A 12,414-nucleotide genomic window follows, 5' to 3' on the forward strand; every position below is an offset into this window, starting at 1 on the left:
GTTGTTGTGTCTTTTAGAGAAAGGGAACGAGTGTGTGCGTGTGTGGGTCTAACCTTGGCAGTGGCCCAGGTACTTGACCTCGATGCGTTCCTGCTTCTGACAGGACGCCTCCTTCACCTGGCAGGGGTTGTCATAGGAACGCCCGTCCGAGGCACACACCGGGTTGAAGCTGATGTGGGAACAGTCGATGTTGCAAACACACCTGCAGAACGAGAAATCACATAAAGTGGTAAATCTACTGGCATTTTATTTATTAGCTATGTTAATAAATAACATAATGTTCTGAAATATTAATGAAAAGGAGAGCATCTTTATCCCGGAGAGACTTGTGTGTGTTTGACTGCGAGGGACACAGACTGAAATTCGTTCAGGGATTAAAATGAGATGGGGGAAAAAAAAAACACAGTACAGCTTGCACTCAGTCAGGATGTTGGACCATGCATAGTAATCCTGTTCAGACTGGGTTTTGGCACATTCAATCTGACACAATAGCAAATGGATTTAACTTTGAAAAAAAAAAAAAAAAAAGGAGACGGGCTGCACAGAGGGCTTGATTGACAAATGATGTACCATTACAATGGCAGGAAGCTATTAATAATGAAAGAATTGTAGATAACAAAGCCGTACATTTTAGTGTTGCAGAGGAAACTGTGGCACAAAAACCAGCCGCCGTTCTCAAGCTTTCAGATGTGTAATTTATTTTAGATAACAGTGGAAATTGTCTAAATGGAAAATAATAACTTATAAGCTAATGCTATCATGGTGCACAGTGAAACAGCTTGGTGAAAGGAGTCAAAGAAGAGTGCAGAACAGCTAGTTTCTGGTATTACACCATGTCTTCATAATGTCCCTCAACAAAACCCACTCAGCTGAGAAATTCTAAAAATGATCTCTGTGAAGCGTGGCTTAAATTACCTTCAACTGGAAATTCTGTTGCTTTTTTTCTGTCATGTTTTAACTATTTGCAGGCTTCCCTTTAGCTTTTGATTTTATGATCTCAAATATTGTATTTCTATGCTTCTGTAAAGCATCTTGACCTGCCCTGTGTCTAAATGGTGCTATATGACTAAACCTTCCTTGCCTTGCCTTTTACAAGAAAGTTAAAATTGCAGACAGCCCAACTATCTTAAAATGAATTGATCTACAGCTTACAATAGATCAGTGTTTCCCAAACTTAGGGTCGTGACCCAAATTGGACTGGAGATTTCTCAAAAAGTGACAGAACAACAGATCGAAAGCAGCTTTCAGGGACATCAACCCTCTCAAGAAATGTAACAGCCGCCTCTCTGATGGTTAAGATTACAAACTAGCACCAAAATGATGTTTGGGCTACCAACATAAATCTCAATGTTCTGAACAGACCCATTACAAACACTAACAGAAGATGACATTTGCATTTTGGAGCATAAAGCATCTTACTTAGCAAACCACTCCAGACATTATTTGAAATGTAGGCTGTCACGATTATATACAAAGCCTTGTTTTGATCTGGTCCAGTTTGCAGCATTTTATTTTTAATACAAACTCAACACTTCCTATCTGTTTCAAATTAAAAACTTTCGGGTGTTTCAGTGGATGGTGCACGTTCATTCTTAAAGAAGTACTGTGCACTTAAAAAGGTGCTGATAAAGGGACAGCTCACTCAAAAGTGAAAATTCAGTCATTATCTGCTCACCCTCGTGCCACTTGAGGGTTGGGTTTATTTTTACACCAGATGAGGTATTTTAGGTTTTTATTCTGTTGGGTTTTTTTTGTTAACTGGTCACCATTCACTTCTATTGTTTGTGAGATTCTCCAACATTGTTTTCCTGCAAAACTCCAGCTGTGTTTTGTGGACTAAAAACACTTAACCCGACCCAGGGTGAGTAGTTACAACAAAAAATGGCTTCGTCTATTTCATCCTGAAACCTGCAGGGCAAATGCTGAGATAGAGCTGACCATCTGGAATTGCTCTACATCATGAAATTTATATTTTTTAAAAAATGATGCTCTGTTATCAGAGTTGTGCCTCCCACCTCCTCCAGACCCGCTTTTGAGTGGGAGTCTGTTTTTTTTCCCCTAACCCTACTAACACAAATCTGTCAGAGGAACATAGATGCAACAAAACTTTGGTGACTCTGTAGCAACCTGCTGAGTGAAATTGAGTGTCTATATTCTTCTAAACATTGCCAGTATGTTGCAGGAACATAGCTGCAACTTAACTTTGTTACTTTGTCCCAACATTTCCACCACTTTCTGGAGATGCTGCAACATTTTAGCAACATTGTAGCAACATCATTAAATAAAGCACATGAAGTACATGTGATTAGTATTAGTCGTAGAAACTCCACTAGACTGCAACAGCGGGGCTACGACCAGTGTTGGGACTAACGCGTTACAAAGTAATGCGTTACTGTAACGCCGTCATTTTTTGCAGTAGCTAGTAATCTAACGCATTATTTTTTAAATTCAGTAACTCAGTTAACGTTACTAAATTTTACGTTATTTTTTGTGTAGTCTCGGCTAGAGACTGAGCTGCAGCCAGAGCCGTGTAGTCCTGAATCTTCCTCTGTGTGTGTGTGTGTGTGTGTGTGTGTGTGTGTGTGTGTGTGCGTCAGCGGGGAGACAGGAGAATACACGCCGTGTGGGCGTGTCTGTTTACAAGACTGGTATCATCATGGCATCGGCAGTGGAGCCCAAGTCAAGTTTCTTTACTTGGAGATATTCTCACTACTTGACCTTTGTCTAGCACAAAGACAAGAACGTTTTAGTTAAATGTAAGTTGTGTCTTGGATCAAAGATCTTATCTACGGCCCAAAATAGCAATTCAAACCTGTTGAAACACCTACAGAAACAACATGCTGCGACGAAGCTAGTAGCTAAGAGTACAGACACAGACTCTGATGCCACTTCACCTCCACCACCGAAACAACAGCGGCTGGATTTGAACCGAGGGACTGACTGCTCCTGCTAACCATGAAAAAGTTGATAAAGCCATTGCAAGGTATGTTGTAGAAGACATGCAGCCAATTTCTATTGTGGAGTCGCCCGCTTTCAGGAAGCTAGTTAGCATGATACCGGGCGTCACACGGCAAATGGGACAAAACAACTAGTTAACAACTAGTAACTAGTTACTAGTTTTCAGTAACTAGCACAACACTGGCTACGACTATGTACCGACACTCATCCGCAGACACACACACATCCCAGAAAGCCTCTCAGCCTCTTTGAGCAGCTAGCATTAGCTTAGCTAGCTACAACGCACGTACAAACTCCTTTCAAAAAGGGCCACAAATGTGCTTCTGGTGACTGTCAAAGTTCCAGTGGACTCTCTGTATCTCCAGTGTTTCTCTGCAGACACGAAGAGTCTGAGAGCAGCTTCCAATGGTGATCAGAGTGACCATGTGGCTATTTGGCATTTTTCAAAATGATGCAGTGGGTGCAGTTGGGCTCAGACATCGGGGTGCACTTAGACTTCAACACTACACTCAGCAAATTTGATTATTGCTGTGATATACTTGATAATGAAATGAAAACATGTCATGTATGTTTTAGATTCATGGTTTGTTGTGTTCTTCATCTCTTTATGAATGCAGATGATGTAGTTTTGTAAGTTTCCCGAGGAGACACCAAAGTTCTGCAATAGAAGATTACTTTAAAAGCAAGTTGTTCAATTTAAAGTTTGGAAAAGTTTTTTCTACATAACAGAGTTAAAGTCAAATTAAAAGTATGTTTTATTTTGTCTTTGGCAAATAACTGCTCACATCCACACGCTTTGAAATTAGCCATGTTTTGTCTTCTCTGTATATTGAATCAGTTACTTCCTTCCAAAAAGCTGATATTCAAGCTGCTGTGTTTTTGTGGCAGACTGTAATGCATTCATTTCTCAGCGAATCAGCCGCTTACTTGATGCTTTTAGCTCTCGCAAATTAACTGGGCAATTTGCTGCCACGCCACAATTTTCGGGTGAAATTTAAGTGTGAGACGTTCCGTGTTTGTGTGTCTCGCCGTGTGCGTGTGCGAGTCTTCTGCACAAACGACGGAGAAGGAGAGAGGGAGGGAGAGAATTAGCGCACACACCTGCGTGCATGTGCATCTATGTGTGTTGGTGTGTGTTTTGGCATACGTGTAGTGTGACCCTTAAGTGTGTGGCAGGCCTGATCAGCAGAAATTACACCCAGATTGCCTTCCCCAGACATTTGCTGCTGAGTAGCGCTGAACGCTAGATTCTGTAATTATAAATCTGTCATTATTCTCCCGGTCTTTTCATTTTCCCCTGGTGCCAGCCTCTCTGTAACACACAGGCATTCAGCTGTCTTATAGCTGCATTTGCATACAGGCCCACGTGGGCGCCCGCCAACACATAAACATCCACACACACACACACACACACACACACACACACACACACACACACACACACACACACAGACACAGGCGGGCACAGACACCTTCACAATCAGCCATGATGATTCGTACTGCTGACATTGATGTTGATTGAAACGCCGTGCGGCAAAGCGTGGCAGCGCTCAGCTACTGTTGTAATGATGGATCAGCAAAGTAAGACTGATGTGAAGAAAGGCTTCGTTATGCATCACAGGAGACACAGCGGCTTAAAGGCAACATCCGAAATCCCTCATGACACCGAAGGTGAGCCGACGCAGCTGTGAATGACCTGCCACCGCAGAGGGTTACACAACGAGACCGTAACACCGTGATTTAAAGGGTCAGTTCATCCAATTTACAAAAAAACTCTCCAGATTTGCTGTCTTAGCCCCAGACTAGTCATGCAAGTACTTTTGGTTTTCTTCGCTGAGGATTTGATACATCCACCTCAAGACCTCACTGTCAACAGTTCTCATAGGAAATAAAGAAATAGAAAACAGCAGTTGACAGCATGTTCTATGTATTATCCAGAGTAGTGAGGGTTCTGCCTGTGGGAAGATATTTTGCTGCTGAATTATTTAAATGTAATTTTTCACCAATTTCCATCCGATTCCAATCAGGGGTATAAAAATTTCAAGAATCTGAGATATGGCTGCATCAGATCCAACTGCAGAACAAAGTTTATACGGCTGTCAAACAACAGCCTTTTCAACACTCTCTCACTCTGATGTGTGTGTTTGTGTGTGTCTGTCTCTCCTCCCCCTCTCTTGCTAGCTAGCTACATTTTCACATGGGCTATACCAAGCCTTTCACTGAAAAAACAAACTCCTAACCTGAAAGAAATGTCAGACTCTACTGTGTATAGCGCTGGCTGAACATTGAATTTTTGGTCTGTAAAAGACACTGTGGCATCACACAATATACTGGCGGCCAATGTTTATCTGGATATTCATTTTGAGGAGCAATGCGTACCCTGACAGCAGCTGCTGTTCCTTCAAAAGCACACTGGGCCCTAAACCTCTTAGTTAAAGGCAAATAGTATAATGATAAAAGTCCAAAACTGTTACATGTGCCCATACAACATTGTTAAAAATCACTGTTGGACAGCAGCCACTCTATAAGTAGCAGCGTTACTAATTTAACTACTACTATTTCTCAATAATGTGGTGGTAGCATCGTTGTTTTCTAAATTAAATAGCTTTGCAGGAGCTTAGCCCTTTTATTGATCAAGTGAAGGGTGTCACTTTAAGTTGAAAAGCGGGGATCAATATGAGGTCAAAGTACATAATTACAGTGGGTTTGAAAAAAAAAGGCATAAGGGCGCATTAAAACAGCGTCAGACTTGACTACTACACTGTCAACAATATGAAAATACTCACCATAAAATGCAAAACAATCAACAGCTCAAGTAACGGTGATCCATCACATCCACAGCTACAACACCATGTCAATGGTTCACACAATACCAATATCACATCTACTGAATAAAGCAAGAGTGCATGTCTATGACAGGCGCCATCCAAGGGGGAGGCATTGGGTTTTATGCCCCCCAAAAATTGAAGTTGGGGGTGCAGAAACTTCCCAATCTTGACGCCAAGCAGGAAAAAGATGTAGTTGTAAAATAACCATACACTAATAAATTTAATTGGTATTTGACAGGAGAGGAAAATAAAGTCATGACATCTTGCTATTTATTTTTCATGCGGGCTGGTGTGTGTTTTCTTGCTCTTATGTGTTACTGGTCGAGCACAGTGAACACTTTAATTAATTAGTTAACAAGCACAAAGTGCCATGAATTCAAACACCTCTGATCATTAATGCTGTTAATACACTAACTTTTTGGTCTACCATCTGAACGAGACACACAACATCATATCTGCCACCAGCTTTGTGTGGAAATACTTCAAATTATTAAACAATGCAGATGCAAATTGTGCGCTGCGCTGGAGGGATAAAATGCGCTGGACTGAGGTTTTCTGTGACATTTGGAATATCAGACAAAAATTCCAAGTGAAAGTTTCAAGAGCGCTGGATTCATACTTCATCTAAAACACATCTGAGTGAAATACTGCAGCATCCGATGGATTTACCCTCAGCAGCTGGCTGCGGCAAAAAGCGCCGCCCACTGAGGAAAGATGCCAAAATCTCCCAAAGAATCCATCCAAAGCCTCACACCAAGTCAGTGAGAACTTTTTTAGAGTTTTACTTTTTAACTTTCAGTGATCATTAACTTTATTAAGCCAATTAAGTTGAACACTGAAGTGCACACGGTGGGAGCCGTCTACTACGCTCAGCAGCAGCCTCTGAACACAAATGGAATGTGCAGTCTGTTTCAGCTAAATAACATGACTTTAAAAACGCCATGTGACTTGTTTTAACGAATTTAATTTGTTTAAAATATGAGGAATTGTAAAATATCACTTCCATGAGGCTGTTCAGTGTCACTGTTCACAGTGACAGATCACAGGCAGTGAACTTGGCATTTCATCCTTGCATGCCACTGCAGCGCAGACCAAGCTTCACATAACCTGCATAGTTTATATTATATTCATTATAATGTTGATTAATGTTGAAATGACGTCTTCTGCCTCAGTAATAATTATCAGTACCACCAGATAATAGACTAAGTGGTCATGTGGTCAAAATGTGTCATTTTTGAGAAAATATTAATCCCTACCCCTCAGCTCATCACATCTTAACATTATACTGGCTGATATTTTTTATCCCCCCAATGTTCAAGTCAAGTCAGCACCTATGGCCCTAAAATATGACAAAATAGAAACAACTAAATGAATAACATTAACAATTTTAGCTTAAGATAATACATCAAGCTTTAGATGTTAAGTTAAACTGCCTTGTTGTTTTTTTGAGGCTGCAAACTTTCACTTTTACAAGAAACAGAATTCACAATTATTTATTGTGCAAATAAACAATTTTCGAAGCCATTTGTTAGTTAACATTTCTAGGTGAAAGCTTTTTTTCAGAACATTTTATCAGATTCTGTTTTTAAAAAGAGATTGGGACAAAATCGTCAATTTCAAAAGGTGGTGGGGACATGTCCCTCGTGTCCCCAGTGTAAATGACCCCTATGAATCAAGTCGTGCAGTAGCGCAGTTCACAAAAGTGAAGGCTACATTTTCCCAAGCATTTCTGAAGCTCAGGAACAGCAGAACTTTCTGCTGCAGTCTGAAAGAAATCTGCTAAGAATCAGTAAGTGATGCCACAGCCATACATGGACGTATGTGTGTACAAAGGCAAAAGCACGTATGGTGACATCAATCACAAACATTGGGCTGATGCCTACAGTGTCTCTGGGGACTACAGACACACCAGCTTGAGTTTACTTGTTGGGTGAGGATGGAAAGGAACTGATCCTGAGGGAGTTGAGGTCTTTATTCCTATGCCACTATGGACTGAGATAAGTTTCTGGGTTTTGAGTAAACTTACACTTTATCCTGCAGTTGTTTGATGTAAGCTGATCCAATGTAGAGAAAGTAGCTTTTAGGTAGTTGAACTACTTGTCCCATGTTACTGTAGCTTAGCTTGCTACTTTTCTCTGTGGGGTAGCTTCAGTGTAGTGAGGCCATATTTCCAAGCAATGTAGAGTAACTGGTAGTAAAGCTCACTACACCTCCAAGCAGCTTGCCTAACACTGCTAAAATTACCTAATTTACGTACTGAGATAAACAATACCCATTTGGCAGAATTTCAACTAAAAACAAAACAAAGACAACAACAGTGATGAAAACCCATGCTTTCTGTTGTCAGTGTAGCAGCTGACTTAATTTTCTAGCATGTCCCTGATGTCCTATGGCTGCTTAACTACAGAGTTTCTGATGGACAGATGTCTTTACTTGTTGCTAATGTAGCTAACTGCTACTTCTAGTTAGCAGTGCACTTCGCCAGTGATTGAGCTCACAGCCCAGGCAGAGTCAGCTGCATGGAGTTAACTAGCAGTTAGCAGCTAAAGTATCTAACCACAGACAACAATTAACACCTGTCCATCAGGAAACTCCAAGAGTCAGCTCAAGCTGAGGCGGAACAGCCAGAGGACAACAGAGGGAAAACCACAAAATATTTTCTCCATTAAATATGATCCACTGCCTTAAGTGAATTATTATAAAGCTGTGTGTTTTTGTACAGCGATCAGACCCTCAAAACACTCTGCTCCAGCTGCCTCTGTAGTTTTTCCAACCTAATCCTTGTCTCATTTGTGGTCTGATAAAGAGAAACTAATCAAATTCAGTGGCCCATATCACTACTTTTCCATGCAAAGATGGTGCTCAGAAGCACTCACAAAGCCAGACCTATCTCTGAGCTAACTGGCCAAGTAGCAACTAACATAGCTGCTAACAACACGTAAAACGTCTCTGGCAACCAGAAAACTCTGTTGTGTAAATTAGCGAAAGTTGAGGCAGAGCAGCCGGAGGACATCAGAAAGAAAATCAGAACATATTTCTCCATAACATATGATCAACCAAATTAAGTGACTAATTATAAAGTTATGTGCTTTTGTGTAGTAATCAGTCCCCAGAAACATCACAGAGAAGACCAGAAAGTTTTCCCTTCATAAAGCATGAGCAAGTTTCACCAAAATCAGTGAATAAAGTTGTTTTTTTTGCAGTAATCAGTGAGGCCTGGCACTAAACACTCAAGGGCAAATACTTAAGCCCAAAGCATGTGCCATTATAACATTGTTAAACATCATTGTTGGGCAGTAGCAGTGCTACAGGTACTAGTTTAACTATATTTCTGAGGAGTATAGTGGTAGTGTCACTTTTTTTCTGAATCAAATAGCTTTTTCAGTAGCTAAGTTCTTTCATTAATCAAGTCAAGGATGGCTAAATTGTACTGCAGTGAACTGGCTTCTTTAAATGACAGGGCAATGGATTGTTATAAATTTATTCTTTTTTGTACTGGATAACAGACTATGTAACTATCCTCTAAGAGGAATTCTTCCATTGTATCAAGGTGGATTCAGTTATCACACAAGAGATTTCAGTTAAAGTCAAAATTATCTGCACAGCTAGATATCACTAGAGGCAAGTGAGAAAAAAGTCTGTACTTTGGGTTAACCTTTCAAGATGATAAAATGCAGACTCTAATTTTGCAACAGCCACCCTCAAGACAAGATTAGGCTTACAATTAAAGTGTCTGCGTTATCATGCAAAGTATCTAAATGAGAATAGTTTTAGCATGAAAGGAGGCAACGAGAAGAATCGTGAGGAACTAGAAATCAAAGCAAACATCTGAAAGGCGTCTGAGCTAAGAGGAAATTTCCATACACCACTGTCAAAAAAAACAAAAAAACAGTATAGGCTTAACACTGCACACATGTTCATGTGTACATGCAACCCACCCCCACCCCCCACAACCTCCCATCGTAGAGGATCTTTGAGAGTCTCAGCCATCCCAAGAGGCCGCTGTTGGTCGGTGGCTGATGTCTGAGCTCCATACATTTTTAATGAGGCCTCTCACTTTCTCCACAATAGGCACTATACCGCCAGACTGCAGTGCGTCAACACATCCTAATGCTACTCGCACACACACTCGAACACCTGCAGGTGTGCGTGCACAGTCACATACATGAAGGAGACGACAACAGCTTTGTGATAAACCTTGTTTTCCTCCCGTCATTCTCTCTCACACACAGAGAAAATAGCTTCATACATTCTGCTGGGATGCCTAAAGAGGTAAAAGTGTTAAATGAAAGTTAGCGATGTGTGTGAATGTGTGCACGCTACACATCCGATTGTGTGTGACATGTGTGCATGGGGTTTCTTTCTTAGCAGGATGTGTCGTATTGATTAGTTCCCTGCGATTATTTCCCTCCCATAGCAGCCTCCCCCTGCCCCCAGACTGTCTGCTGGCTCCCAACTGAAAAGGCCACTTTACACACATGTAAACACTCACACACACACTGTAACACACACACACACACACACACACACACACACACACACACACACACACACACACACACACACACACACACACAGAGCAGCTGAGGCCAACATATCCACTGACTGCCTCATGTTGTGTACAAATCCTTAGCAGCAAACCTTATTGCAAATGAACATAGCATTGATTTTCATAATCCTCAGCCTCAAATTTCAGTGTAATCCTTTGAAAAACTGAGCGAGAGGCAAACTGACTGAGAGAGAGAGAGAGAGAGAGAGAGAGAGAGAGAGAGAGAGAGAGGATGAGAGGGAGGCCGATTTCTTATTTCTTATTTGAATGTAATTTATAGGAAATACATTCCAGTGTCCACCATCAAAATACAGCTGGAGTCAAGAAAGTTCATTTACACTGATGATGTAAGAATAAACCAGCACACGGATGGCAGTTACCAACACCTTAAACCAACTCTCAATGCAGCAAAGTATCATGGGAAAATTATGCAAATGAGGGTCATCTCAGTTACACATGTGAATGTCACAGTCCTACAGTGCCCCACAATGAGCAAAGGATGCTATGACATAAGTTACATCACAGAAACTACACAAACTTTCCAGACCTCAGTTCAGTTTCAGCCTTGTAAACTCAATCAAACTGAAGAAAGTGTCTCAGTACATCTCTACTTCTAATTATCATGGATATCATTATTATCTTTCATTATTTATCTGCATTTGTTTCTGTCCTAGTGTAAATAAAGGTATTGTCGTAAAGGCGTATTATCTTAAGGGCTTCCATTGGATGTTGAATACATTTGTGTGTGTGTGTGCATGGATCAGGCTCAAGGCAAATAAAGCAGTCTCCCACCTTCCCGTTGGCCTGTGACTCGTCTGGCTTTTCATTGAAATTCCCTTTTGCTCTCCATAGAATGGGCTTCAATGAGGACACAAGTGCCCGCTTTGAAAAGCCTCCAGCTCCTTTATCTGGAGGTCTAAACCCAGCGTTAACACAGCAAGTGTCCCTGCAGCCCGTCTCTATGAGCAGCTCGCTATCTGCTCCGCCTCTACCTTAATTCTATCAACACCGATGGGTGCTATTGATGGGTTTGAAAGCATGGGTTTTTGTGCGTAATTACAGTTTTACACCACAAATGGATCTAAATGGGTTTTCGTGACACTCTATTGATCCTTGAGGGGTAAATTGGTCTTTTTTGCCTGCCGACTGCCTCCAGAGTACAAAGAGCTAAAGAGGGGTGGTGCAAGGATAGCAGGTCTGTCTGCCTCAGCAGGGTCAAATGCAGCATAGTTCAGCCAATATAGATTCAACCAACACAGATTATTTCAGTCAGATCACTGAGCACATTGTTCTTTTCCATGTTTGAATCCAGATGGTCAAAAAATGACAAATAAATGATACAGCAATTTCCTCCTGACCAGACTGCTCAGTGAAAGTCAGAGCATCATTTCTAAACACATTATGAAAATAACCCTTCATTATAATAGGCATGCGTTCCTTTATGCTGTCAAATTGCATAAAAATAATAATCAAGCATGAAGAATAAAATCAAAATGTCTTGTCATCATTTTACTGAAGAGCTTACTGATGGATTATTCTTCAACAAGGCAACAGAATTTTGCTGATGCCATCAGCAGTTAGTGTCAAGACATTTGTTAACATTTTTAAGGATCCAGCAGCATTGTAAATATATTATGATAATGATAAAACAATGATCAATTAATTGGTTGTTAAGAATTTGCTCAATCAAGCAAACTTTAATTGATCTACCATCAAATAAAGAGCTGAAATACACTGCCTGGCCAAAAAAAAAAAAAAAAAAAAAAATCACAGACTCTAATATTTCGTTGGACTGCCTTTACCTTTAATGATGGCATGTATTCGCCATGGCATCATTTCAACAAGCTTCTACAACATCACATTTATTTCTGTCCAGAGTTACATTAGTTCTTCACCAGGATCTTGTATTGATGATGGGAGAGTCAGACTGCTGTGTAAAGTCTTCTTCAGCACATCCCAAAGATTCTCAGTGGGGTTAAGGTCTGGACTCTGTGGTGTGAAAATGATGTCTCCTGCTCCCTGAACCACTCTTTCACTATCTGAGCTCCATGAATCCTGACATTGTCATCTTGGAATATG

At 40.8% G+C, this 12,414-nt stretch overlaps 1 protein-coding gene across 3 annotated transcripts in view; it reads right to left on the bottom strand.

Moving 5' to 3' along the window:
• Nucleotides 1–12,414, bottom strand: part of tmeff2a (transmembrane protein with EGF-like and two follistatin-like domains 2a) — a 210,073-nt gene that overhangs the window by 23,219 nt on the left and 174,440 nt on the right. For all 3 annotated transcript variants that reach the window (XM_084724265.1, XM_084724264.1, XM_084724262.1), the window contains exon 6: nt 54–202. In XM_084724265.1, coding sequence (XP_084580391.1) covers nt 54–202 — 149 coding nt within the window. The remainder of the gene's footprint in view (nt 1–53; nt 203–12,414) is intronic.

Source organism: Lutjanus erythropterus, chromosome 8 (assembly GCF_056507025.1).
Source record: "Lutjanus erythropterus isolate fLutEry1 chromosome 8, fLutEry1.hap2, whole genome shotgun sequence".
Lineage (NCBI taxonomy): Eukaryota > Metazoa > Chordata > Actinopteri > Lutjaniformes > Lutjanidae > Lutjanus > Lutjanus erythropterus.